The following is a 27649-nucleotide window of genomic DNA, read 5'->3' as shown; positions in this document are numbered from 1 at the left end:
AAAAAGTGATTTGTCTAATCAAGAGTATATAGCTTACTGTCCAGATTTTGTAACTCTACTATATTTATAGATTATGATTTTGATTATGCATATAATAAACATAAAAAAATAACTGAAAAAGTTAGAAGAATGATCAAATTTGATGATTTGATCGATGACTTTGCATTGAAAAATACCAAATAATTATATTCAATGATTTGATCAATGATTTTGCATTAAAACTAGAAAATGGTATTATTTAGATATTAAATAATTAAATTGATGTAATTATTTTATGTTATATTGATATTTTGTAAAAAAAAAATCAAAGTTATTTTAGCTTGTTAGAAAAAAACTTATTTTTTTATTTTGAACAGGGTCCGTCTAAAGTTTGAGACGGCCTCTCGTCAATAAATTGCATCATGGAAATATAGGGTTTCATTGTTGATAACTTGATAATAATGACCGTACGAAAAGAGATAGCAAGTGTCCTTATAATTTTAATGGATTAAAAGCTGATAGTACGATAAAAAGGTGATAATTTTGTTGTAATTATTTGGTCAATAACACTTATAAAACCTATTTAAATTAATACGTAATATAACGTTTCTTGTCACTGCTGATAGTGGCTTTACAGGAACGACAAGTTATTACCGTATCTGTTAACGCGTGGTAGGGATATAATATATCAGCAGTAAAATATATATATTTAGCTTGAGAAATTAAAACTTTAGTATTCGTAAACTATATTTAACCGGAAAGTGGAAGTCTGTTGGTTTGGTCTTATTCAAATAATATGAGAAACTGATCGTGGAGGTTGGTCTTATTCAAATAATAAGAGAAACTGCTCTTGAAGAGCTTCTAGTGGGTTTCAGAGTTTTAAAAACTTCTAGTGGCGTAAAATTTGGGCTTGTTTAGTTTTCTATTTCCGTTCAGAGTTAAGCTTTTTCTCTAGCATTCTGAATCATCGTTTTTGAAAAGAGTAAAACGATAAAAAGAGGAAATAGAAGAAAAATAAATATTAACACAATTAAAATTAAATTATACAAGATAACTCTAAATTGCTTAAGTTGGGATGCTTAAAAAAAACCCAAGATGATGCTTTTTTTTCCTACAGTGTAAGCAACATCAATTTTAGTGCTTAATTAAGTATTAATTATGCTTCTTCTTCTTCTTATCTTTCTTCTTTTTTATAAATAAAAAATGGCTAAGCACTCTTTAAGTATCTTGGGTTAATGATGTTCTTAGGTGTGAGATTCATGAATAATATTACAGATATATCACAAATATTATAATCAATTTATTTATTTTTGTCATTTTCTAATCTAATCGTCTTTGGTTATTTACATTAAAATTCTTTCATACGTATTATAACGACAAAAAAATTAAACCCAAAATGTATACATTTATATATATATAATTGTAATTCATGTGATAGCGATCAAATCCCTATAAATACGTGTATGTGTGTCTTTATTTCATTTCATATCCAAAGAACGACCCATGTGACCTAGACGCTGTCTTTCCCTTTAGTGAAACCTCCCTTGTAATGAGACAACAACAAGAGCTAAATAAAAAGTTTCAACAAAAGATAGGTATTTCAAGGCGAAAGTGTTATTTCAAGAAGAACCCTTTTGCAAAAATCCAATCATGGAGGATTTCTAGTTACTATATATATCTTACACACACACACCAATCACAGTATACCTACCTATATATAATAAAGAGAGAGGAAGAAGAAGAGATACACAGGAGAGACACGATCAAGGCGTGTGCCTGTGAATATGGGTAGACCACCTTGTTGCGGCAAGATGGAGGTGAAGAAAGGACCGTGGACTCCTGAAGAAGATATAATCTTGGTCTCTTATATCCAACAACATGGCCCTGGAAACTGGAGATCTGTTCCTTTAAACACCGGTCTTGATATTCATCTCTTTTCTCTTATTTATGTCCCATATTTTTTCTTCTCTTTAACACTCGTCTTGATATATACATGTATATATGGTTTCAGGTTTGCTAAGGTGTAGCAAGAGTTGTAGACTTAGATGGACTAATTACCTTCGTCCTGGAATTAAACGAGGAAATTTTACTCAGCCTGAGGAGAAAACGATCATCCGCCTCCAAGCTCTTTTGGGGAATAGGTATTTAAAAATACGCCTTCAGTTATCCTCCAATTTCAGAAATTGTATATTTTATATATTAACCCAGTCACTTTTAATCAATTATCAATTCATGAAACTTAAACCTTTTAACAAAAAAAATTATGAAACTTAAAAGTTAATTTTTTTTTATCTTTCAATGTAAGTTTTAACCTAATTTTATATATGTTAAAAACTTTATATGAAAATGAAATGAGATTTGCATTAAATATATAAGTATATGAGCTATATCATTCACTTCTAACTGATTTCAAAGTAAAAGCTCGTAAACTTCAAAATATTTTTACTTCCTCTCCAATATCTTTGTTTGTTGATCTATCGATTAGTGTTTCGTTTCTAGTTTTTTCTTGAGTTTAATTTACTATCGTCTTTGAATATTAGATGGGCAGCCATAGCATCATATCTACCCCAGAGGACAGACAATGATATCAAGAACTATTGGAACATTCATCTTAAAAAGAAACTCGAGCAGAATCTTCAAAACGGTATCACCAACGAAGATAACACCGATATGACAGAGATTCCCTCTTGTAGTATCCACAGCAATAGCTGTAACAACAACAACAACAACAAAAGGGTCGTCAACAAAGGTCAATGGGAGAAAAAGCTTCAAACAGACATAAACATGGCCAAACAAGCCTTACTCCAAGCCTTATCACTTGACCAACCATCTTCATCGATTCCTCCAGATCCCGACTCATCAAAAACTCATCATTCTGCCAAATCTACTTATGCGTCAAGCACGGATAACATATTTAAGTTACTACAGAACTGGACAAGCTCATCTTCTTCGATGCCTAACACTTCATCACACTCCATGAACCTGAGCTCAAGCACGGGTGAAGGAGGAGTACTTGATCATCACTCGTTCTTCTCATCGCACTCAGAATCTGGATCAGTTGATGGTAAGTTGAATTTGATGGCGGAGACAAGAATATTCAAAGGTGATCAGAGCAAGCCGAACGCTGACATAGAAGCAACTACTAATGCTACTATTGATGATCATGGCTCCTTGTCTCTGATCGAGCAATGGTTATATGATGATCAAGGCATGGGTCCGTGTGATGACGATCAAGAAGATCTGTTTGATGTGTCTTTAGAAGGTATGGATAATGATAACAACTGTCAACATTTGTTCTAAGAACAAAAAAAAAACGTGCAGCAACTCCAAAATGAGGTTGCACTTTGCACCCTAGTTCGAACCTTCTTTTGGGGGAGATGTATTTATCATAGGTTTCCTGCCTATATAATTCTCCTTTATGATTTTTAGTTGGATTTTATTTTACTTTATGTCTTGCTTGTCTTTTCTTTGAACATTGTGTAGCTTTGCTTGTTGTCAAGTAGATGAATGATAAAATTGTGAACTTTGATCTACTTTTATATGTAGTTAAAACATAGTGCAATACCCTGAGATCTTCTGTATTTTTATTTTCAGTTTCAAGTACTTTTATTTCCTTTTGATAAACACATTATATTTTTCAGGATTGAAAATTGTAAGAACTGTGACTAAAAAAAAAAGAACTTGATTAAGGAACTGTGACGGAATTTTGGAATCAATCAAAAAAATATTTAATACATGTACTATGATACTCCATTTAGTTGCTTTTAGCATTACAGTTTTTTCTAATATTTGATTTTTCACTGGATTAGGTTTTAATAGATAAACAAATGTGAAGGGTGTTGACAGTAGAAATACTTCACCCCTAGGGTGAACTTAAAGGTTCACCAACCAATCATATTGATTCATTTTGTATGTAGATTTTTCTTAAAAAGAAAACAAGATATTTAGCATTTACTTTTAAAAATAAAAAAACAAAAAAAAAATAAAAAATAGTTCGAAAAAAAAGAAAATTAATATTATTAACCATGTCTGCATTAAACCCTAAATCATAAACTAAATTCCAAACATTAAACCCTAAACTCTTAGATAATCCCTAAACCCTTGGGTAAACCCTAAACTTTTGGATAAATCTTAACTCTAAGTCTTAAGCACTAAACCATAAACAGTAAATCCTAAATTTTAAGATTTACCCAAGGGTTTAAGATTTATCCAAAATTTTATTATTTAGTGTTTAGTGTTTAGGACATGAGTTTAAGATTTATTCCAGAGTTTAGATTTTATTTAAGAGTTTAGGGTTTACCCAAGGATTTAGGGTTACCTAAAAGTTAAGGGTTTAGTGTTTAGTGTTTAGGGTTTAGTTTACGATTTAGGATTGAGTAATTCTTGGGTTCACCCCTAAAGTGAACTTTAGGTTCACCCCTAAAGTGAACTTTAGGTTCATCCAACCAATAGGATTTCAGTATTTCATATTCAGTATCTTTTAAAAAAAGAAACACAATATTTAGCATTTATTTTTAAAAATAAAAAAAATAAAAAAAATAAAACAAACAAAAAAATAGTATTAGTTTGAAAATAAAAAAAAAATAATATTAACACCGTCTACACTAAATTTTAAGGAGAAATACTTGGGTTCACCTCTAGGGTGAACTCATTAAACTTCGAAACATGCATTAATGACACTATTGGGTCATACTCTCGTAGACTACCGACTACACATTTATCTTGTGATATTAGTTTCAGAATTGACCAATCATTAAATCATCATTTAATGTAATTAGACAAGATTCGCATATTTAATTGACTAATCGGAGATATGGGCCATGCACCAGGTTTTATAGACATACGGTATAAACTTTATAAATTAATGCTCAAAATTAGTCTCTCTCTATTTCATAATAAATGTCATCCTATTTTTTATTCTTATTACACAAAAATGTCACTTTATAATTTCAATGCAAATTATACTTGTTTTCAGCTGAAAATTAATTACAAGCTGCATTGATTTTATAAATAATTTTATTTATCCCAAATACTATTGTTCAAAGATGTGTAATTAATAACAATTTATATATATTTCATTCATTTTCTTAATCTGTGAAAAAATGTTAAAATGACACTTATTCAAAAATAGAAGAAGTAATAGATAACAAAAATTAGTAAATTATTCTGATTTTGAGTTAGACAGTTTAAAGTATGACAAAATCGATAAAAAATATTTTTTTTTTAAAAAAAATCATATAAATAAATGATCCCTTTAAAATCGTAAACTAATAATTTATACATACAGTAAAGTTATATATGTAAAAAAACATTTTATTGTTCTTATATTCAAATGATATTATCTATATTTTTCCTTAACAGTTCAATATATTTTGATAATATTTAGAATAATAATATCTAAAACCACAATTAAATTATGCAGAACATATTTCATATACAGGAAACAATATAAGAAAAATAATATTAAAGTGGAATTTCAAAAACTTAATTAATATATATACCGTAAAATTAATTATTTTTTTATTTTATATAAAATATATATTCTTAAATAGAAAATTCTAAAAAATGATTTTTTTTTTGTAAATTAACAACTATATAAATTAATAACATGTCACAGTCTCAACATTACTTATTATATAGAGTTTTTGCTCTATTAGTTATGGTATTTATTTGGAAGCTATAATACTTCATGAAACTCAAACATTTTGTTTGGTAAGAAGTATCTATAGCGGAAACTAAAGGTGACTTATGGGCTGAGACAGAGATTGAAAACCTTTAGAAAAAAGTATGCTATTCAATCGAGCCAGCAATTAAGAGATATGAAATGATGTTATATGGATGAGGTTTGAGAGGATAAGTCATCTTTAAGGGTTAAGGATGATTCTGCAGTGCATAATTACTCAACTGACAACAATATGGAGGCCATGAACATCCAACAGCGTATCACTGAAGTTAACAGCTTTGATTTGATCTATAGAATACATAAAAATTCTATAATTATTTAATATGGTATTTGTAACATATTGTTCTCAATTACTGAAATTATTATACACACCAACAAAATAGTTAGCTTTTATTTTTTCTTTGGATGAGTTACAACGTTGTAAGGATTTATTTTTCAAATTTTGTAGTCTAGCATATTCCAAAAACAAATAAACAATGAAGAATAAGCTTCTACGAAAGTGTTCGAAGATCTTCGTTTACAAAGATTTATAGTTATTAATTTACAAAAGATTTCCATTTTAGAATTTTCTATTTATAGTATAATTATTTTAGGAAAAAAAACGTGAAACATTTTAGACTAGTAAAAAGAAAGTTTTTTGTTTGTCTTTCTAGGGATGACAAGCAAGATAAATTATAGCATGTTACAAATTTAGACTAGTAGCATAAGATTTAATATGTAGAATTTGATAATAATCTATAGTAAAGTAGAATTCCTCCTAAATTATGTCTTTGGTTTAATATTTAGACTCGCTATGCCATTTTTTAATTTTAGTTTAATATATTTAATCAATATCCACTCAAAAAATCTAAGAGTTAACACTATAAATCTTTTTTATCGGGCAGAAACTATGAAAAACATTACATAAATGATATTACAGCCGCCTATGCTACATGTATTATGAAGATTCATCTGACTGCATCACTCTGAGTCGCCTGTAAAATCCATTTGTAACGATATTTTTTGCGCCTTGCTGAAGATTCCTTGTAAGGTTTTTCTCCAATATTCTGCATATCGTCTTCTCCGGGAATTGAAATCCAGATCTCCTGATATAGAAATTGCATCGTCTGGAACACGAATCTCAGACCTGGATGTAGAAGCCTTTAAACCTTAACTATTATGTCACGGAAAAAATTATAAATCTGATTTCTTTAATAGTATATACTCTTTCCTAAATAATCTATATATGCACAATTTTGCTTTCAATACTATCACTAGATTTTGACATGCGCTTTATAAGCGCGGTATATTTTTATTTTAATAAATTTAATTGAATTTGTAATTTTGATTAGAGAATAAATAATTTTAAAGTTTTCTATTTGTATTTGATATCTTGCATATTTGCATTGTTTTAGCTATTCATTCATATGCATTTTCATCATATAGAATAGGATTTAGACATGTTTAGGTTGCATTTTGCATGCATAAGTCTCTATTAGGTACTGGAGTGCCAAGCGAAGTTATTGGAGACATTTGGATGTGTTTGGAGCTCAAAAGAGGTGAAAAAGGTGATCATTGGACGAGCAAAGCACTGGAGCGACCTTCCCGGAGCGACCCTACAGAGTCGCTGTGCCCCACCTCTCAGAGCGACCTTCCCAGAGCGATAACTCCAAATTGCTCGCGTTCTCATCACTCGGAGACACGAAGAAACAAGGTCAGAGCGACCCCTCGGAGCGACCACCCGAGGTCGCTCCCGAAGCCAAAGCGACGTGCTGGAGCGATTCTCTGGGGTCGCTCCGCGTCACCAGCTGCACGGTTTTATTATTTTTGAAGGACTTTTTTGCAATTTATTGTGCACGTTTTTGCACTGAAAAACCTAATGTTTAAGTATGCTTTGTAGCCACCATTGGCAGATAATCTTTGATCTATTGAAGAACACAAACTCTCTCAAGAAAAAGATCTCTTTTTGGCTTGATTTGTTATTGTTCTTGTGATCTCTCATCTATTTCTCTACATGATTAATCTGAAATCCATCATGGGTTTAAGAGGAATCATGGAGATTAGTGAGTAATCACCTTTTGGATTCATGGGTTAGGGTGATTAAGGGTGATTAGGCTAGTTCTAGGATGTTTTAGGTGTAGATCATACTTGTTCCTTGCATAGTAGAGTGATCTTAATGCATCATTTGAGTAGGCCACTCAAAGGGTGATCTCTAGGCATTTCTCACCCGACAGGTGTTTGATGAAATGTCTGAGTCAACTCTCCTAGGCTTTTAGTGTACTTTGCCAAAGAGATTTGTTGTTAAAGATGCTAAGATAGCTAATAGACTTGTTAGTAATGATTGCTTGCATGTTATTCAACCAAAGACATTTGATGTTTGAGACATGTTAGCAAATGAGCATTCATCTAGACATAGAGCTTGCTTAGAATTGTGTCTAGGCTTAAGGTTAATAGTTTGATTGATTCATTTGTCATCCTTAGTTCGAAACTTGATCACCCAAGGTCTGAAATCCCTATACCCATGAGTTCTCCTTTCCAATAGCTTAAAAGTATCATTTCTGTTACTTGCATTCTAGTTTTAGTTTAAAAACCATCCAATTCACTGATTGCACTTAGATTAGGCAAATACTTGCATTCTCCCTGCATTTGAATCCCTCAGAACAGGTTCGACAAACAACTTCCACTATACTATCATTTGACTTAGGAGCCTCAAAACTCCTAACATCAAATTGGCGCCGTTGCCAAATTCTGAGTTTGATTTGAACATTGAGATTTAGTCATTTGCTTGAGACTAAGTCATTTTTATTTTTGTAAGTTACTGATTTTCTTCTTCACCTCTTTGTGATTTTCAGGTGTATGAACTTGAGGAGCAAGGGTACATCAAACCTTGTTCCAAGAGCCGCAGACATCAGAGCTTTAGAGAGAGAGTGTGCTAGAAAAAGAAGAGAAGAAGAGCAACAAGCTCAACTGCAGCCACTGGAAGCTGCAATGGAAGAACAACAAAATCCTCTGAACCCCAATGGAGTAAACAATGCTCCACAAGGGCCCCAACAGCGACCAGCTCGCCCCATTGGCACTTATGACCGCCCCAACATCCATGGTCCTAGACTTGGAATCCGAGCACCAGCTGTGGCTGCTAACAACTTTGAGATCAAGTCAGGACTGCTAAACTGCATAGAGAACAACAAGTATCATGGTCTGGCTGTGGAGGACCCATTTGATCACTTGGATAAGTTTGACAGCTACTGTGGTATGTCAAAGACTAATGGTGTGTCAGAGGATGTCTTAAAGCTCAAGCTATTCCCTTTCTCTTTGGGGGATAAGACACGTCAATGGGAGAAGTCTCTACCAAGTGACTCCATCACCACTTGGGAAGACTACAAAAGGGCATTCTTGGAGAATTTTTTCTCTACCTCAAGAACTGCTAAGTTGAGGAATGAGATCTCCAGCTTCCAACAGAAGAACTTGGAAGGATTCGGTGAAGCTTGGGAGAGATTCAATGGTTACCAAGCTCAGTGCCCACACCATGGATTCTCTAAGGAGAGCTTGCTGAGCACATTCTACAAGAGGTGCTCTTCCTAAGTACAGAGCCAGACTGGATACAGCTAGCAATGGGTTCTTTTTGGGGAGAACTGAGGAAGAGGCAGAGGCTCTGGTTGACAACATGGTTAAAAGTGATGCAGTCTACAGTGGAGACCATGACAGAAGCAGCAGAGGTGATGACAATCAAACAAGGAATGAGATAAAGGCTCTCCAGAAGAAGATTGACAAACTCATTACTGATAAGGCCACACAAGCGCATGTGAACTTTGTTGGTAACCCACAACAGGAGATACCTCCTACTGTCAATGAGGTTGATGGTTTGGAAGGGCAAGAAGAATTGTGTTTCATCAACAGTAATGGTAGCTGGTACAAGAAGGAACCCAACTTTCAGTACAACAACTACCAACAGAAGCCCTATTCAAACAACCAGCAAAGTGGTTATCAGCCTAGAAACAACCAGCAGCCTCAGCAAACCTCCTCTCCTAGCTCCTCTGCCCCTCAACAGAGCAGCACTGATGCCTTACTGAAACAGATCTTGGAGTCTCAGACTAGAAGTGAGAAGCATGTGGGCTATGAGCTGAAGAACCTTCACTCCAAGATTGATGGGAGCTACAATGAGCTCAACAACAAATTCACCCACCTCGCTTCTTCTGTCAAGCATTTGGAGACTCAGTTTGCTTCCATGAGCACCCACCAGAATCGCCAGCCAGGATCTCTACCTGGAAAATCTGATCAAAACCCCAAGGAAGCAAAAGCTGTCACACTCAGGAGTGGTAAGCAGTTACCTCCTAGAACCCTCACCAAGGATGCTGAGAAACAAGGTGATGAGGTAGCCATCAATCTAGATGATGAAGTGGTCATTGTTGATGAGAAGACAGATGATGAGATCTTGGAGAAGATTGTGAAAGCCAAGGGTAACGGAAAGGTTGGAGAAGAGAAGAAAACAACAGAAGATGGTGAATTTGCTGCTCCAGCAAGTGAGAGCTCTCCTGTCCCCCCTCCCTATGAACCAAAGCTTCCATTCCCTGGTAGATTCAAGAAGCAGCTGCTACAGAAGTACAAGGCTTTGTTTGAGAAGCAGATGAGTGAAGCTCAGGTTACAATGCCCATCATTGATGCTTTCATGCTGATTCCTCAATACAGCAAACTCCTGAAAGATGTTGTAGCTGCTAAGAAGAAGGAGATGGAGGGTATGATGGTTCTGAGTCATGAGTGCAATGCCATCATTCAGAGGCTTGATGCTCCAGAGAAGCTAGAGGATCCAGGATGCTTCACACTTCCTTGTGCTCTTGGACCTATGGTATTTGAGAAATGTCTCTGCGATTTGGGAGCTAGTGTCAGCTTGATGCATTTGTCTGTGGCAAAGAAGCTTGGCTTCACTCAATACAAGAAGTGTAGACTCTCTCTGGTGTTGGTTGATCGTTCAGTGAAGTACCCTGTGGGCATCCTAGAGAATCTCCCTGTGAAGATTGGAAGGTATGAGATACCTACAGATTTTGTGGTGCTTGAAATGGGTGAGGAGGCTCAAGACCCATTGATTCTTGGAAGGCCATTCTTAGCTACAGCAGGAGCTATTGTGAATGTGAAGGAAGGGAAGATTGACCTCCATTTGGACAAGGAGAACATTCTCCACTTTGACATCAAGGAGAAAATGAGGAACCCCACTGTATTTGGACAAGCCTTCACCATTGAAGAGATGAATCCTCCTCCTGCTGATGATCACTTTGATGAGCTACCACCTGAGGAAGATGCGGTGTCAACTCCACTTTCTGCACCTAGTCCAGCCTGATCCAAAGGAGACAAAGTCAAGCTAGAGACTTAAAACAAGCTCACTTAGGAGGAAGTCCCATGAGTATCCTTGTATATATTGCATTAGTATTTGCATTATCATTTTATTGCATAAAACAATGGGAAAGTGAAGTTGTGTGCATGTGTGGAGCAGAAAATCGGACATCAGGGCGAGGTCATGGAGCGAGGGAGAGAAGTCGCTCCAGCTGGGAGCGGCTTGCCCACAGCGACCCCTAGAAGTCGCTCGTGTCCTCCGGAGCGAAACTGACCGTGGAGCGATCTTCTCACAGCGACATACCAAAGTCGCTCCAGCTGGGAGCGACCTGTCGCAGCGACGTTCACACCTCGCTCCACGGAAGGTAACACACAATCCCACTTTTCTTTGTATTTCACATTTCCATTGGGTACCTCACTCACACAGAGACTGTGTGATTTAAGTGTGGGGGAGGTACCAAGTATTTGATCATGTTTGTTTTCATGATTTTGAGTCTCATGCATTGCATATTACATTCTTATTTGCATAGAAAAAAAAAAGAAAAAAAAAATTTGAAAAACACAAAAAGAATCATTTAGTTGCACCATTTGCATTTTTAGGATTGAGTCTAGAAGCATATAGGTTGCATTCATGCATTAGGGGGATTTCAACCTTGTAAAGAGCTCATGCTAAGTACTGAATTTGTTGACCTTTGTAATCATGACAAGTAGCTTGAGCACCCTTTAGAAAGCTTGTAAACTTTGCGCCTTGAATGCTCCTCTTGAAACTCATTTGACTGTTGATACTCTCTCTTTGAAGCAAGCTCCTGTTTTAATGTCTCTTGCATATGGTTCCTTGTGTACTAAGTCATGGATATACACACTTGAGTTGTCCTATCTGTTTTACCAATCTTTTTGACAAACTCAAGTGGTACTCCACTCCCAAAACCCATACCTCATTTTTAAACCATCATTATTTGTTGAGTGAGGCCTCTTTGGAAAGCTTTACATGTGCATAATGTTGAGAGTATTGGGAACGACAATGCTTAGTCTCCATTCTTGCTAGATTAGTCACTCTATTGTCTAGCTATAGGAAGGGGGTGAGTGTTGTGATTGTGATTTGGGAATATGAAAGGTTTGACTCTTTGTGCTTAAATGATTAGTCTTTATGGGATAAGTGGAGAAGCATCTAGCTCTTATTGTGAAAAGTCTTGGCCCCTAAATATAAAAAAAAATATAAAAAAAAAAAGAAAAAAAAAATGAAAAAAGGGGCTAGCAAAGTTGTTAGGAGATTAAGATTTGTTTTAAAATTGTGAAAAATCTCTTATTGATTTCAAAAAGAAAGAGTCTGATGTGAAGAATGTTCTTGGGATCTTTTGGTGAGAGATGTGAGTTGGGTTTGACATTGAGGAATAATTGAATATCTTGTGTGTTTGGGAAAGGGTAGAACAATGGAGATTGAGCATTGTATGCATGAGTTGATCCCTTTCTTAGATATATTATGTGTAATGTCAAAGCTACTTTGTTTTTAGAGTAAACCACCTTAAAAGATCACTTTGAACCTCTGATTTCACTTGCATTAAAGCCTTTGTCTTACCAAACCAAATGACTTGGACCAGTTGACCATGTGTGAGATGTCTATTGAGTTGCTTCATAAATGTTAGAGAGATGTGGATTTGTGGTTTGTGGATGCATGATTAATGAGTGTAGAGATCAAAGGAGCTGGGATAGGCTTAGAGAAGTTAGAGATGGATGAAATCTTTGCTCTTGCTATTTGGTATGATTATGCAAGGTTGTTAGGTTGAGAACTAAGAAGAGTTTCTTTTGGTTATGAGTCCCCATCTTCAAACCTCTTCTCCTTGGTTCTTGAAAGTTTACTTGTGGACAAGTAAAGGACTAGTGTGGGGGAGTTGATATCTTGCATATTTGCATTGTTTTAGCTATTCATTCATATGCATTTTCATCATATAGAATAGGATTTAAACATGTTTAGGTTGCATTTTGCATGCATAAGTCTCTATTAGGTACTGGAGTGCCAAGCGAAGTTATTGGAGACATTTGGATGTGTTTGGAGCTCAAAAGAGGTGAAAAAGGTGATCATTGGACGAGCAAAGCACTGGAGCGACCTTCCCGGAGCGACCCTACGGAGTCGCTGTGCCCCACCTCTCAGAGCGACCTTCCCAGAGCGATAACTCCAAATCGCTCGCGTTCTCATCACTCGGAGACACGAAGAAACAAGGTCAGAGCGACCCCTCGGAGCGACCACCCGAGGTCGCTCCCGAAGCCAGAGCGACGTGCTGGAGCGATTCTCTGGGGTCGCTCTGCGTCACCAGCTGCACGATTTTATTATTTTTGAAGGACCTTTTTGCAATTTATTGTGCACGTTTTTGCACTGAAAAACCTAATGTTTAAGTATGCTTTGTAGCCACCATTGGCAGATAATCTTTGATCTATTGAAGAACACAAACTCTCTCAAGAAAAAGATCTCTTTTTGGCTTGATTTGTTATTGTTCTTGTGATCTCTCATCTATTTCTCTACATGATTAATCTGAAATCCATCATGGGTTTAAGAGGAATTATGGAGATTAGTGAGTAATCACCTTTTGGATTCATGGGTTAGGGTGATTAAGGGTGATTAGGCTAGTTCTAGGATGTTTTAGGTGTAGATCATACTTGTTCCTTGCATAGTAGAGTGATCTTAATGCATCATTTGAGTAGGCCACTCAAAGGGTGATCTCTAGGCATTTCTCACCCGACAGGTGTTTGATGAAATGTCTGAGTCAACTCTCCTAGGCTTTTAGTGTACTTTGCCAAAGAGATTTGTTGTTAAAGATGCTAAGATAGCTAATAGACTTGTTAGTAATGATTGCTTGCATGTTATTCAACCAAAGACATTTGATGTTTGAGACATGTTAGCAAATGAGCATTCATCTAGACATAGAGCTTGCTTAGAATTGTGTCTAGGCTTAAAGTTAATAGTTTGATTGATTCATTTGTCATCCTTAGTTCGAAACTTGATCACCCAAGGTCTGAAATCCCTATACCCATGAGTTCTCCTTTCCAATAGCTTAAAAGTATCATTTCTGTTACTTGCATTCTAGTTTTAGTTTAAAAACCATCCAATTCACTGATTGCACTTAGATTAGGCAAATACTTGCATTCTCCCTGCATTTGAATCCCTCAGAACTGGTTCGACAAACAACTTCCACTATACTATCATTTGACTTAGGAGCCTCAAAACTCCTAACATCAGTATTTCAAAAAAAAAATTGTTCTATTATAATAATTGATTTTTAAGCAGTGTTTTCATATCCAACACATACATATGATTGAACCAATAAATCCAGTGATAAGTGTATGATTCAGTTCAATTTAATAAAAAATGGTAATTATAATCTTAGAAAACCTGGTAAAAATCTAAAAATCCGCTATTAACCTAAGATCCAATATGAGATGACCCGCTGAAAATCATAAAAATAAATAATATTTTTGAAATGTTTATTAAATAATTCATACTTCTTAATATTATATAAAATTAAAAAAGTAACTATTTAGACTTTAATGAAATTTGTTTTACGTCATTTGAAGAAAATGAAATAATGGTAATAGGAAACTTTATTATTGATATGAAAATATCATTTTCTTTTTTTGGTTACTGTGATAAGCTATTATATTTATTTATGTTTAGATCTAAAACTTAATTTAAAAAAAAATGAACACTCAAAGTTGGCATATCACTATTATGTAAAAAAATGACATAATAATATTTTTTTAATTTGCATGTATATATTCATATCCGATATTTAAATAATATTATAGATGGAAAAATGATATTCAAATTAAATGGAAAGTATAATCTGCACAAAAATTAAAATTATTATCATTCACAAATATGGAAAGTATTATTTACTATAGTTATAGAGAATATTCTATTTTAGTTTAAATTAAATGCCAATGAGAGAGACTTGTAAATATATTGAAATACATGGGCATAATCCTAAGTTTTTAAATAGGATTCTGCTTTAATAGTATAGACTAGATTTTGACCCGCGTTTAGAAACGCGGGATTTCTTCTTTTAAGAATTTCACCGAAAATTTTTAATTTTAAAATTATGTATTTTAATTTTTGTCTAATATAAGGTTTGAACATAATATCCGCATCCCAAAAATTGACTGGAAAATGACCCGATAATCAATATATCGAATCCGATTGAATCCGGCCTAAATTTTGAATGAGTTCATTTTTAACACCGAACATCATATATACCGGAAACCAAATGAGTATACATATCCAAACATATAAATATAAATATATTAGTTATAATTATACTTATAATAATAATATTATTACCTAAATTTAAAAGTATAAATCGAATATATCATTTATTTTATGTATTTATGGATAAAAATAAATGTTTTGAATATGAAATACACAAGAAGATTATATAATGATTATTATTAGATAGTATCCATAAATACCTTTAAAAAATTAATAAAATTAATTAGCCATAAATATAAGAATGGCATGTCATTGTAAATAAATTAGAAAAGTATGGGCAAAATCCTATGAAGGATTCTGCTTTAGTAGTATAGATTTGCCATCGATTTGTATATATTTTATTTTAAAGAACAATGTTTACTTTTCTATTACGTTCATGTATCCTATATTATACACAATATTATAATCTTATTTACATATAATATTACTCTTCCATTCTATAGGATATTTACAAAATATGAAATATACTATAATGAAATAGTTTTTTATATACTGATCGTATGAACATTGTAATATAATTAAAATTAATTTTAGTGAGTAAAAATATACTACATTTTATATCCTGTCTCAAGTTTTACGAATATTTTTCAAATATAAACAACCAATACAATTGTTAAAGTATTAGGCTAGACATGATTTTTCAAATACCTCTTCAGATATAGATATGACCTATTAAATATAGGTTTCTGGGTTTAAAGAAAAATACCCCATTCAAAATTATAAAAAAAAACAAGCCAAATTCGAGTCGGATCCTCCCAATCGAGAAGATTCAATTTTAACTGAAATAACCAAAATACCCGATTTAATCGTAACTACCCAAACTTACCCAACAATAACTAAAAATCCAAAATCTTCCGTATATAGTTAAAGTCGGTTATTTTTATCCGCAAGTAACCAATGGATATATCTTGGACGTCCACTGGTTTTGTATATTTTTGGCCCCTTTTGTTTATTCTTTAACAAGGACTAGGATAAGATCCGCGCCTTGCGCGGGATGAAGTTGTTATTTTTATTATGTTTTGGAGAATGAAATAATAGTTCGATTTTATTTGGATTAGGGGTGTTCAATCCGAATATCGGGTTGGTTTCGGTTCGGTTCGTTTTTTTTGGTATTTCGGTTTGTAAAATATAACTAATATTCTAAATCCATATTTACTTCAGTTCAATTTGGTTTATATATCGTCGGTTTCATTTTATTCAGTTTTTTACCAAAAAAAACAAAATTATTTAGTTTGAGATCATATTATATATTATACGAACTAGGTGTTTTGTCCGCACATGAGGGAACAATTCTTTTACATAAACTTATTAATAAATATATACTAATGGTTTAAAGATAAAAAATTAAATAAAACACTAAATTTCTAATATTTTTGAATATTTTCATTTCTTGATTTTAAATTTTGATTGATTTAAAAACTTTAATTTAGGATAATAGCACTAATGTTTTTATTTTAAAATATGGTTATTATCTTTTAATCAGTTTTATTATATTAATTTATAAAAACATTATCTAATCAAATAAACAAAAATATAATTGTTAATATAATGTGATGTTATTAAATCAAATTCTTGGAATTACCAAAACCTACAAAATTTTAAAATAAATCAAAATACAAAAATGTTAAACAGAATCCAACTTTACTTTTTATATTTATCAAAGTAAATAAGATTATTGATATAAGTATGATTATATTGTGCTCGTAATAACTGAATAAACACTCAAACAGACCAGCCATGTTGACAAACAAAACATTAATATGTAATGTATAAGATAAGAAAATTTCCTATATATCGCTATTTTAATTTCTAAATGTTATAATAGAGAAAATAAGCTATATTAAATATATATTTTAACTTCAAAATATAGTTACACCAAAATAAACTTTAAAATTAAAATTGTTATTTTCTTAGTAATAGTATTTCTTTATTATAAAATCATGTTTTGTTATTTCCAAATACTCTTTTACTTTCAGACTTTAGTAATAATAACTAAAACATAATCATTTTGGAAAATACAGTTTTTACTATAAAAAATAAAATCAAAATTTTCTTTACAAAATAGTCTTTTAAAGAAATTTCAGTTTAAGCAAAGTTATAATTCAATGAAACTCTTGAAAAAAAAAAGTAAATATAGTTCATTCTAAAATTTTATAAATATAAGTTATTCGTTGTAAACTAAAATCAATATTTTGAAAATATTTTCTTTTGCAAGCAGATATTTTGAAAATAATTTTTTTTAAATAATTTATTCCTGATAAAAATATTTAGAAAAAATGAATATTCAAATTTCAGTTTAAATAAAAAATAAATGTTATTCTTGAAACTGAATAATAAGAACTAAAAACAAAATACCATGAAAAATCACGTTAAAAAAACAAATATAAATCAAATTTATTATTATTGCTTATATACCTCATTTTAGTATTTTAATACTAAAATAAATTTAATAACTTTTTTTTAAATGCCATAAATATATTATGTTTATAAAAAATACAAATCATTTTTTTATTTTTATGTACTATTTTAAATATTCAAGTACTATTATGTAATTATTCATGAAAGATATCAAAACTTTAATTAGTCTAGCTAAAATTAAAAACCTTTATTAAAATTATGACTCAGCCTAAAATCATGGATAGCGTGACAAATAAGCAAAATCACTTCTCAAATAATAGTATAGATTTTGGAGTCATGTTGTCAAAAAGTCATTTATTAAAAAAATATTATATATTTAAATAAAAGAATTAAAAAACAAAAAAAAAGAAGCTTTTATCATCTAATAAAATAATCAAATCTAAAATTAATATCAAAGCTCTAAATTTAAAAAAAAAAAAAAAAAAAAAAAACAGAAGCATAAAATAAAAAATTATTATTCTTCCATATTTAGTGTTCATCAAATTAATATGTCTTCGATTGAATACAACTCTGTTTGTTTAAAGATAAAAAAAATTGTAAAAAATTTCAACTAATTGTTATCCATCAAATTGATAATCTTTACTTCAATTTAGTTACTGTTAAAATAAAGTAAAAAGATCAAAAAAAAGACTAAGAAAATAAGGAGCATCACAGTAAATTGTTACCTAATTATAATTCAAGTGATTTAATATATATAGAATATATTGGACTGAACATTTGTAATTGTAATTGTGGACCGAAATCTATTTTGAATTTATGATGAACCTGATCAATTTGGGCTTAAATTTTTTATCACTCTGTTTGTATCTATATAAACTGTAATGTGGTCAATAAGTCATTTTTATTCCAATAACAGGTTCTACAATTTTTTTAATATTTAACTTTCACATCATTGAGAACCATTTTAATAATTTTAGAACCATCATCTTATTATTTTCAAAATCGAATTACTTCGACTTTAGTCTTCCACATAGTTTTGAAAGGTTTCAACTGGACGACTAAATTGATGCAGTCAATCTTGTCGCTTTAAATCGCTAGTATATATATATATATAATATTTAGTTTAAATATTTATTAAATAAAAATTCATATTAATACAATTTTATGATCATTTGTATTTTATTATAATAAGACAAATAAAGTTATTGATCACAAAATTTTCAAAGTGGGATCTTCAAATTTCTAATAATTTATAGACGTTTTGAAAAATTCAAAATATAACATATAAGAAAAAATCTAAATGTTTTTATTATATAGTTAATGTGATTATTTAATATATTTTAATAATATAAAACTAAACAAAAAGAACTACGATACAAAAATTGTTATCAAATATTTATTATTCATAATCATTAATTTTCATATATACTTTAATCATATTAGGTAATTTCGTAGCTTTTATTTAAGGAAAGTTATGTAATTTGAATATTTATTTAATAAAAATTCATATTAAATACAATTTTATCATCATTTGTATCTTATTATAATAAAACAAATTAAGCTATTGATCACAAAATTTTCTTAGTGGGATATTCAAATTTCTAATAATTGATGGACGTTTTCAAAAATTCAAAATATAAATATAAAAAATATCTAAATGTTTTATTATATAGTTAATGTGATTGTTTAATATCTTTAATAATATAAAATAAATAAATAAAAGAACTAAGATACAATTTTTTTATCAAATATTTATTGTTCATAATAATTAATTTTCATATATACGTTAATCATATTATATAATTTCATGACTTTTATTTAAGGAAAGTGCGAGATTGTTTTTCTATACATTATTTATCAATTCAATAGTTAGTTTAATAAAAAGTGTAATATAAATTAAGATGGACCAATATATTTTCCTAAGAATAATATATTTTATATAGTTATTTATTAAATGAGACTTCGTAATCATATGGTTCTATGATCATCGCTTATATAATAAGTCTATAATTTATAAATGTTCTTGAAAATTCATTGAAAGTTTTAATATTAAAATATTTATGTAATCTTATATGGTATTTATTTTAATCTATATATATTTATTTTATTATTAAATGATATTTTTTACTCGTATGATTTTAAAATCATGTGTATCTTCTTATAATAAAAATATTAAACCATTGATCATTAATTTTAACATAATAATTTTAATATGTTTAGTCATTTATTGCCGTTTTTTAAATTCAATATATAAACTATACGAAAAAATCCAAATTTAAATTTTGTAACTAATTTGATTGTTTAGTTTATTTTAATAATATAAAATTAAACAAAAAATGATGGAAGATATATAATTTGTTATCAAATCTTTATTATTAGAATCATTAATTGTCATATATATATTAGTCATTTATGATAATTCTGTAGGTTTTATTTAAGGAAAGAAAATAAATATATCAAATTAGACCATTCATTTTTTCAATTTCAATCTAATCATGACACGTAGAATTAATTAACATCTTAATTGAATGACATATTGACATGAGACTTTTTCTAAATACTACAAAAGTGAGGTTATTATTTTTCAAATGTTACTCCTTTAATATATAGGGGATTATTTTTAATTTTTAAATAACTGCATTTTCATTCCACTATGTATATTTTAATTTCCTTCATCACGGCCCTTTCTCATTTTGCATTTCTGCACTTGTAATTTAACTAGTAAACGGTTTCAGTAGAACTTGACAAGATCCGAACCATGGGCCTTTTATAAGCGTTTGAATGGGCACTTAGGGATCTCCACATCGGCTCATTAGTGAGAAAGAAAAAAACACAAAGAAAAGGAAAATCCTTCAATGCTAACAATGCTGATTTTATAGTGGGTGGGTCTTTCTAAACGTTGCTCATTGACGAAAGAGCCACAATCATCACTATTTTTAAATGCCGATTGATTTGTTTGTAATGGGCCTTCACCAATCTCAACTTCAAGCTCCATGAAGTATGCCACCTAATTGAGAGATGTTTCGATATCTTGTTTTATACATTTTTTTTTGTAAACTCTGTTCTATACACTTTAACTAGTGTTTATTTTTTCTAGCTAGATTTAGTTTCATAACAATTTCTAAGTTGGAAAATTGCAATATATACAGTTCAAAATTTCTGGAAGTTAACGATACACCCTAGTAAAAAAGTTGGAATATAAAAGGACAAGACTTGGGTTCACCCCTATGGTGAATTCTCAAATTCACCTCAATTGTTAGTACCAATCAAAATGACATATAGGATTAATAAAAAAAGGAAACAAAATTAAAAAAAAAGAGAAAGAAGTGAAAAATACGTCTACTAATTTTTGTAACGTCATCTATGGTTTCTTCATCACCAACACAATATTAAAAGCTTCTTTATCATCCACACAGAATATTGAAAGCTTTATTTGTCAAATTAGTGTCTACAATCCTCTGTTCTTATATCTTAAATCTAAACCCAAAACACTAAACCCTAAACCCAAAATACTAAACCCTAAACCTTTGGATAAACCCTAAACCCTTGGGTAAACCCTAAATCGCTGGGTAAAGAGATATTCCAAAGGTTTAGAGTTTACCCAAAGGTGTAGGATTTACCCAAGAGTTTAGGGTTTAATGTTTTGGATTTACCAATTTGACAAACAAAACTTTCAATATTCTGTGTGGATGATAAATAAGCTTTCAATATTTTGTGTAGGTGATGAAGAAAAAACCATGGATGACGTTAAAAAAATTAGTCTACGTCTTTTTTATTTCTTTCTTTTTTTTAATTTTGTTTCTTTTTTTTATTAGTCTTACATGGCACTTTGATTGGTGCTAACAATTGAGGTGAATTTGAGAGTTCACCACAGGGGGTGAACCCAAGTTTTGTTCAATATAAAATGGACAAATCTGATCAATACATTCTATATGTTTCATAATAAATGTCATTCTAACAACAAAAAAAAGTAAAGACAAAAAAAGAAGAAACTTTCTCTCTCCTTATCCTCTCTTCCTCTCTTCCCGACCACATCTTCTCAGCTCTCTGTAACTGGCTCCGGTGGTGCGTGCGTGCGCGTGTGGTCGCCGGAGGAGCCTTTACTCCTTTATCTCATTTGTCTTTTGCTGCTCCTCACCTTTCTCTTGCCCTTTGATATGTTTGTGGTTCTGGCTTGGCGGTGTCTGGCGATTGTTTGCTCTTCGCGCGCGGAGCTTCTACAATGGCGAGTCCTTGGCTTCGTCTGGAATTATAACGAGGAGGTGTTAAGGTTGGGTGGTGGAGTAGTCGGCTTTTAGGGTTCATGGTGGGGATCGATTTTCATTTTTTGATTTCATCGGATCTCTGCGTCGTTGAAGGAGTTTGAAGGGTTGGTCCAGCTAATCGTCTACGGCGGTGCCGTATGGTTATTGGTGGTCTCAATCGAACTCAGTGGCTGGTTCCTTGATCCTCTTCGGTGTCGACCAGTCCCATTCCATCCCCTCGATTTCAAGTGAGCTTCGGGAGTTCTTCACTTCCGAGACGTGCCTTAGATCTGTGATACGCAGGTGGAGATGGTATCTGGTTCTTCGGGAGCTTCTTCAGCTCTGGCTCGTGTGGGTGTAGCTGGTGGTTGTGACAGAGAGTCGTCTATGGCTTCTCGATGATCCTCGGTTGCCCCACTTCACTTCTGATTGCTCTTTCACGGCATCTTGTCATGTCCTCCGTTTGAAGGTTACAACTTCTTATCGGAGCCAAGTCTTAAGGCGTAGATTTGTTTCACTTCCGATTGACTCCGGAAGCTGGTATTTAGCAGCATTGCAAGCGGTCCATCGGTTCTCGATGGTCGGAATTGGGAGGCGATCCTCCTCGGGAGTCATTGGTCGTCTCGGGTCAACAATTTGTCAAAGCGCACATCCCGGTGTCGCATTAGTTCTTTGGTGCTATGTGACAGTGTGGCTAGACTTTCTTTGCAGGTTTACAAGATTAACTTGGCAGGCTGTGGCGTTGAGCTCAACCCGTTTTTTGTTTGGTTTGTGCGAGTTTGGAGACGGACTTCTCTTGGTAAGAGCAAGGTACGTTCCCAGTTCGTCTAGCGCTTCAACATCGGTGATGGTTATAAGCTTTGAGGAGTTCATCGGGCACTAGCTACTCCAAAGACGACATGGAAATTCCCGGCATCCGAAGCAATGAGGAGAACCTCACATTCCCGTGGTTATCGTTAATGGATGAGAACGGTACTCGATTCCTGGAAATTTTAAAAACAGACTAGTGGAATGTGCCGGGTTTAGAGGGTGGGCGAAACTAGTTTTGTAATTCTTTGATCTGGGAAATTTTGTTCAAATCGGACTTGTAATCGGATCTGAATCCCCGCTTTAGGGTTGAATAAAATTTTATTAAAATAAATAAATAAATTAATAAATGTCATTCTAACTTTTTTTCTTGTTATACAAAAATGTCATTTTACAATTTAAATCTAAATTATACTTATTTTTAGCTGAAAATTAATTGCAAACTGCATTGATTTTATAAATAATTTTATTTATCTCAGATATTATTGGTTAAAGAGGTGTAATTTATAATAAGTTACATATATTTTGGTCACTTTTTTAATATGTGTGAAAAATATCAAAGTGACACTTATTCAGAAACGAAAGGAATATAATAATAAAATATTTTATCACAAAATAGCGTCTAACGAATTATTTAAAAAGATGCCATTTATAATCACAAGAAACTCGACTAAATTACTATACATTATTATATTTAAGACTGCACCTAAAATTAAACTAATGATGTGATTATTAATAAATGTATATTTATCACTATACCCATCAGTGAATAATATCTTGCAATTTTTCATTTGTGTATTACTTTTGTAACAGAACTTGTTTTAATACTTGTTCTATTTTACAAAAGGTGTAATTTTGACTTTTTTTACATCAAAAGTATCAATTAAATTTTTAATGTAATTTATACTTATTTTAAGTTTAATATTAATTAAAATATACTGACTTCATAAAGAATTTTATCTCTCAAATATTATTGGTTGAATAGTTGTAAACATAAATGCATTTTATTATTTTCTTAATCTGTGTGAAAAGTATCAAAGTAGCATTCTTTGCAAAATAGAGAAAATATTATTTAGAATTATTTCTCTGCATAATCTCTTTTCATTTTAAATAATAGCTAGATTTTGATCAGCACTTTAAAAATGCGGAATTGTCTATCTTAAAATATCTAATTTTATTTAATAGTTAGTTGTAAAAAAGATTATTTAATAATTATTTTATATGTTTTCGATGATAAATATCGAAAATATTAATTTTGTGAAAATAATAATAATTTTTTGCAAAATTTAAATTGAACTCAAAGCCTATATACTAAAACGTTTAATATGAAAAAGAGAATTCTGCTCAACTCACATCCAAGTTATAATAGATTTATTGAACCTAAAATATAGATTTTATTTACTTGTGTAAATATTTTCAGATCTATTTTTTTGAAATGTAAAAAAATCTTTTAACATAATTAAAAAAATCATATGAAATATATTTATGTGTACAATCGGTTAGAATATAGATTGTTGCCTAAAACTATTTTTTAAGAATACTAAAAAGTATGCCATAATTATAGGAATGTATTTATTATGGTTTAAATTCTTGAAGCAATTGGTTTGGAAGAAATGGTTTAGGGTTTAGTTTACTTTTTGTTAACTTCTTTCAAATCAGAAACTTATTGTTTTCTTTTTGTTACTTTATTTTAAAATGAAACAACATATTAATTTTTTTTTTTTTGCATTAGTTTCCTATGAATTATTGTTGATTTTATGATATATTATTTTTTGAAAATTAAACTCTCGAAATTTTTATATTTGACTAAACTAAATAAGGTAATACTATATTTAAAATTGTTTCATATAATATATACAATATATTTCATATTGTGTTTTTATTTGCACCATAAAGAAATAACAACCATTGTAACTAATTAATTTAAATTGATTTTAAATGCAGTGGTAGAATTTGTAAATAAAAATACAAAAATGAAATATTTAATTTATTATAAATACAATGACTAAATGTATAAATAAAATAAAATACTTAATCTGCTATTCATGTTTCTAAACAGTTTTCATTTATTTTATTATCCATGTTTTCAATCAGTATCAAAAGATATTTAGTTTTAATAATATATATTTCACACGAAAATATTATTATATCATCAATGGAAATAGATTCAAGAAGCTAAAAATGGAACTGAACAAAAAAGGAATTAGATTCATTTAAATATTCTCGAGTTAAATAGCTGATCCATCAGGCAACTATTATCAATATATATCCTCATATTTCCAACTAAATTAGTCTCATTATTATTCTTGGTCGTTGGTTACATATAGTATGATTTTAAATGTATGTCAAATCTACAACATTTTTTGTAATAAATTAAATTTACCTAAGACGATTTTATGAGGTATATATATTAACATTTTCCTGAAACTTAACTGAATAGAAATGTCTTCTGTTATATATCATTCGTGTTGTAAAAGAAAAACTATACTATATATTTACACTTCCATCAAATCATTTTATTCACATTTAAGGGTCTCGCAGAGGCTCAGTATTCAAATAGAAAGAAGAGAGAAGGCGACACACATGTACTGGAACTTGTATTCGATTTTTAGACTAAAAAAAACTAAGTTATGTACTTCAAAATAAGAGGCTCCTTTATACAAATACTCACGCATCGTGTGGTGTACTGATCATATGCTTCTTACCTGTGATATACTGAATAGCGCGCGATCCTATAAGCTTGACGTATGAAACAAATTCAATATTTTTATCCAGATTAAAATCAAATCTAGGTTCGATCTTATTATTACAAACCATCCATCATATATAGTATCGCAAAGGCCACTCATTCATATGTACTATATTAAGATTCAAAAGCTAAATTTATAAATAAATGCTGGTTTTCTATCACAAAACAAAACTAGATATATACGATATTTATAAAAATACAAACTGATCGAGATACAAATCAATATTCATATACAAATATATCACTTCACCTTTAAAAATCAATCGATCATTCCAATTCACAGAACAAAAAAAAAAAGAGGTTGAGTCTTCAGAAGAAGAAAAATCAAACGTTAGGCGGAGAGTACTCATCACAAACAACCTCCGTATCGACTTGCTTCCGGTGGAAATTCCGGTGACAATCACAAGCAGCGCATCTCAAAGCATTGACGGTTCCTTCCTAGCCGGCGGCCATAAACTCACGGCAACCGTCGACGGCATAACCTCCAATGTTAGCAGTGTGATTCTTCTGACACTCCAAGTTACGGACGTTACTGGTCGCCGATGAAGTAGTAGTAGTCCAAGACGATGACGTGTTGGAGTTTCTTGATCTTTGCTTTGCTTAATGACCATCTGTCTCTTCTTCACCACGATCTGTTGAAACCCTATTTTTTATCGATTTGTTATCCTTGAAGTTGAGAGGGCTCTTTGGTCATACGAAAGGCTCTTTGAAAACGAAGTGAAGAGTCCCAAGATTGTTCTTGCCCCTTTTATAAATTAGTTAGGCTTGCTTGTTCATTATCTAACCCTAGAGGATTTAATTATGTACTTAAAATATAATGAGCTACTTTTCCAACTAGAAGTTATTTGTAAATTTATATCTATGCATACGACTGACAAATATTGACATATATATATGCTATACTGTTGTATACTCTTTCCGTTTCTAAAAGATCCATTTTTTGAAAAAAAAATTGTTTCAAAAAAATACATTTTGTGTTTTCAATACATTGATTAATGAATTATACATTTCAAAAATATAATTTTACTTATTAAAATTTTATTGGTTAAAAATTATAGGGAATAATTCACTAAAAACAATGCATTGATAACTATAATTTTATGTTTTTTTAATAAGTGTGAAAAATTTAAAACATACATTTTTTAGAAACGGAGAGAATGATATTAGAGCAGGATTATTGGGATGCTTAAGAGAAAAGTGCTTATGGAAAACTAATTAAAAAGTATAGGTGGATCCTAGGGTTTATTTAAGCACCGTCTCATTTGAAGCTTATTTAAACTTCAATTTTTACACTGTTCACAGGTTTCATGGACACGTAGCGGTCAGCGATTAGTACACGTTTTAATATTTTTTTATTTTTATCACACAAAAAAAACAAATAAACACCCCCACAAGCACCCATGCGTTAACGATGCTCTTAGTGAAAAATGAAGAATAACAATAACAATAACAATAACAAATGTAGTTTGTAAAAAAAAATAACAAATGTAGTAGCCAGTCTTTTTTGTTTGTTCAAAAGTAGCCAGTCTTACTTTACCTTCGATATCACGTGCAATGCATTATACAGAGACATTATTTAATAGTATACTTAGAAAATCATAGAATAATTAAATTATAAAATTAAATGCGAATCCGACCCAGTCCAACGGACTTGCTTCCACCAAGAGACAATGACAGGTTAATGTTGGAATGCAATCACATTCCCCATCACCTTTTAAATTCCAAAGTTGATGTATATATTTATTGGTTCCATATTATTTTTGATAAACATTATAAGTTCCATATTTATATTATTTTGTGAATTACATGGATAACTATTACGTACTATGTCTAGTTATTATGTCTAGGTTGAAGTTTGGGCTGTGTGTAATTCAAGTGTGTTCTCTTGGACTGGTACTTTAGGTATTGGCGTGTTAGTTTTTGATGCTTTGACCCTGGATTAGTTAATGAGTGAATAGTAGTTGAGATTATTGGCGTTTGCTAAACTACTATTCACAGATTGACTATGGTCTGGGTCATGTTGTTCTCTGACCTTCGGTTGGATCTTTTGCGTTTGCTTGATGTTGTTGTAACCGTGATGTTTATAAGTGCAATTCACAGATAACAAAAAAGCTATTACGTCTATGGATATAACTGGTTTGCACCAGGCACATATTAAATACCATTTTAAAGATCAATATGCTTTCTTAATTTTATTAGTAAGGTGTGGTTGAAATAATACAAAATACAGTTTTCCTACATTTAATAGAAACTTTAAGTTTTTGCAA

The 27649-nt window shown here is 31.2% G+C and overlaps 2 protein-coding genes and 1 non-coding gene across 3 annotated transcripts; 1 reads left to right on the top strand and 2 right to left on the bottom strand.

The window, feature by feature from the left end:
• Positions 1–1477: 1477 nt before the first annotated feature.
• On the top strand, positions 1478–3542 carry LOC108840390 (myb-related protein 306). Its single transcript, XM_018613219.2, has 3 exons — positions 1478–1896; positions 1991–2120; positions 2520–3542. Exons 1-3 carry the CDS (start codon positions 1764–1766, stop codon positions 3277–3279), a joined length of 1023 nt encoding a protein of 340 aa, XP_018468721.1. The 5' UTR covers positions 1478–1763; the 3' UTR covers positions 3280–3542.
• A 5525-nt stretch (positions 3543–9067) lies between these two features.
• On the bottom strand, positions 9068–9174 carry LOC130508799 (small nucleolar RNA R71). The gene has a single exon (XR_008942977.1). It is a non-coding gene; the product is annotated as a small nucleolar RNA R71 (small nucleolar RNA).
• Positions 9175–25548: 16374 nt separating this feature from the next.
• Positions 25549–26955, bottom strand: LOC108831219 (mini zinc finger protein 1). Its single transcript, XM_018604784.2, is given in 3 exon segments — positions 25549–25982; positions 25985–26014; positions 26920–26955. Coding segments are annotated over 3 exon segments (342 nt in total). The 3' UTR covers positions 25549–25706.
• Positions 26956–27649: the final 694 nt, after the last annotated feature.

Source organism: Raphanus sativus, chromosome 2 (assembly GCF_000801105.2).
Source record: "Raphanus sativus cultivar WK10039 chromosome 2, ASM80110v3, whole genome shotgun sequence".
Lineage (NCBI taxonomy): Eukaryota > Viridiplantae > Streptophyta > Magnoliopsida > Brassicales > Brassicaceae > Raphanus > Raphanus sativus.
Note: the sequence above shows the minus strand (reverse complement) of the source record. Positions and strands in the feature narration are given on the sequence as shown.

What these genes read in the sequence shown, in the direction of transcription:
- LOC108840390 (XM_018613219.2), top strand. Translation starts at nt 1,764, where the DNA reads ATGGGTAGACCACCTTGTTGCGGCAAGATGGAGGTGAAGAAAGGACCG. An exon ending in ATCTGTTCCTTTAAACACCG is followed by an intron (nt 1,897 to 1,990) that starts GTCTTGATATTC and finishes ATATGGTTTCAG; the next exon opens with GTTTGCTAAGGTGTAGCAAG. An exon ending in CAAGCTCTTTTGGGGAATAG is followed by an intron (nt 2,121 to 2,519) that starts GTATTTAAAAAT and finishes TTTGAATATTAG; the next exon opens with ATGGGCAGCCATAGCATCAT.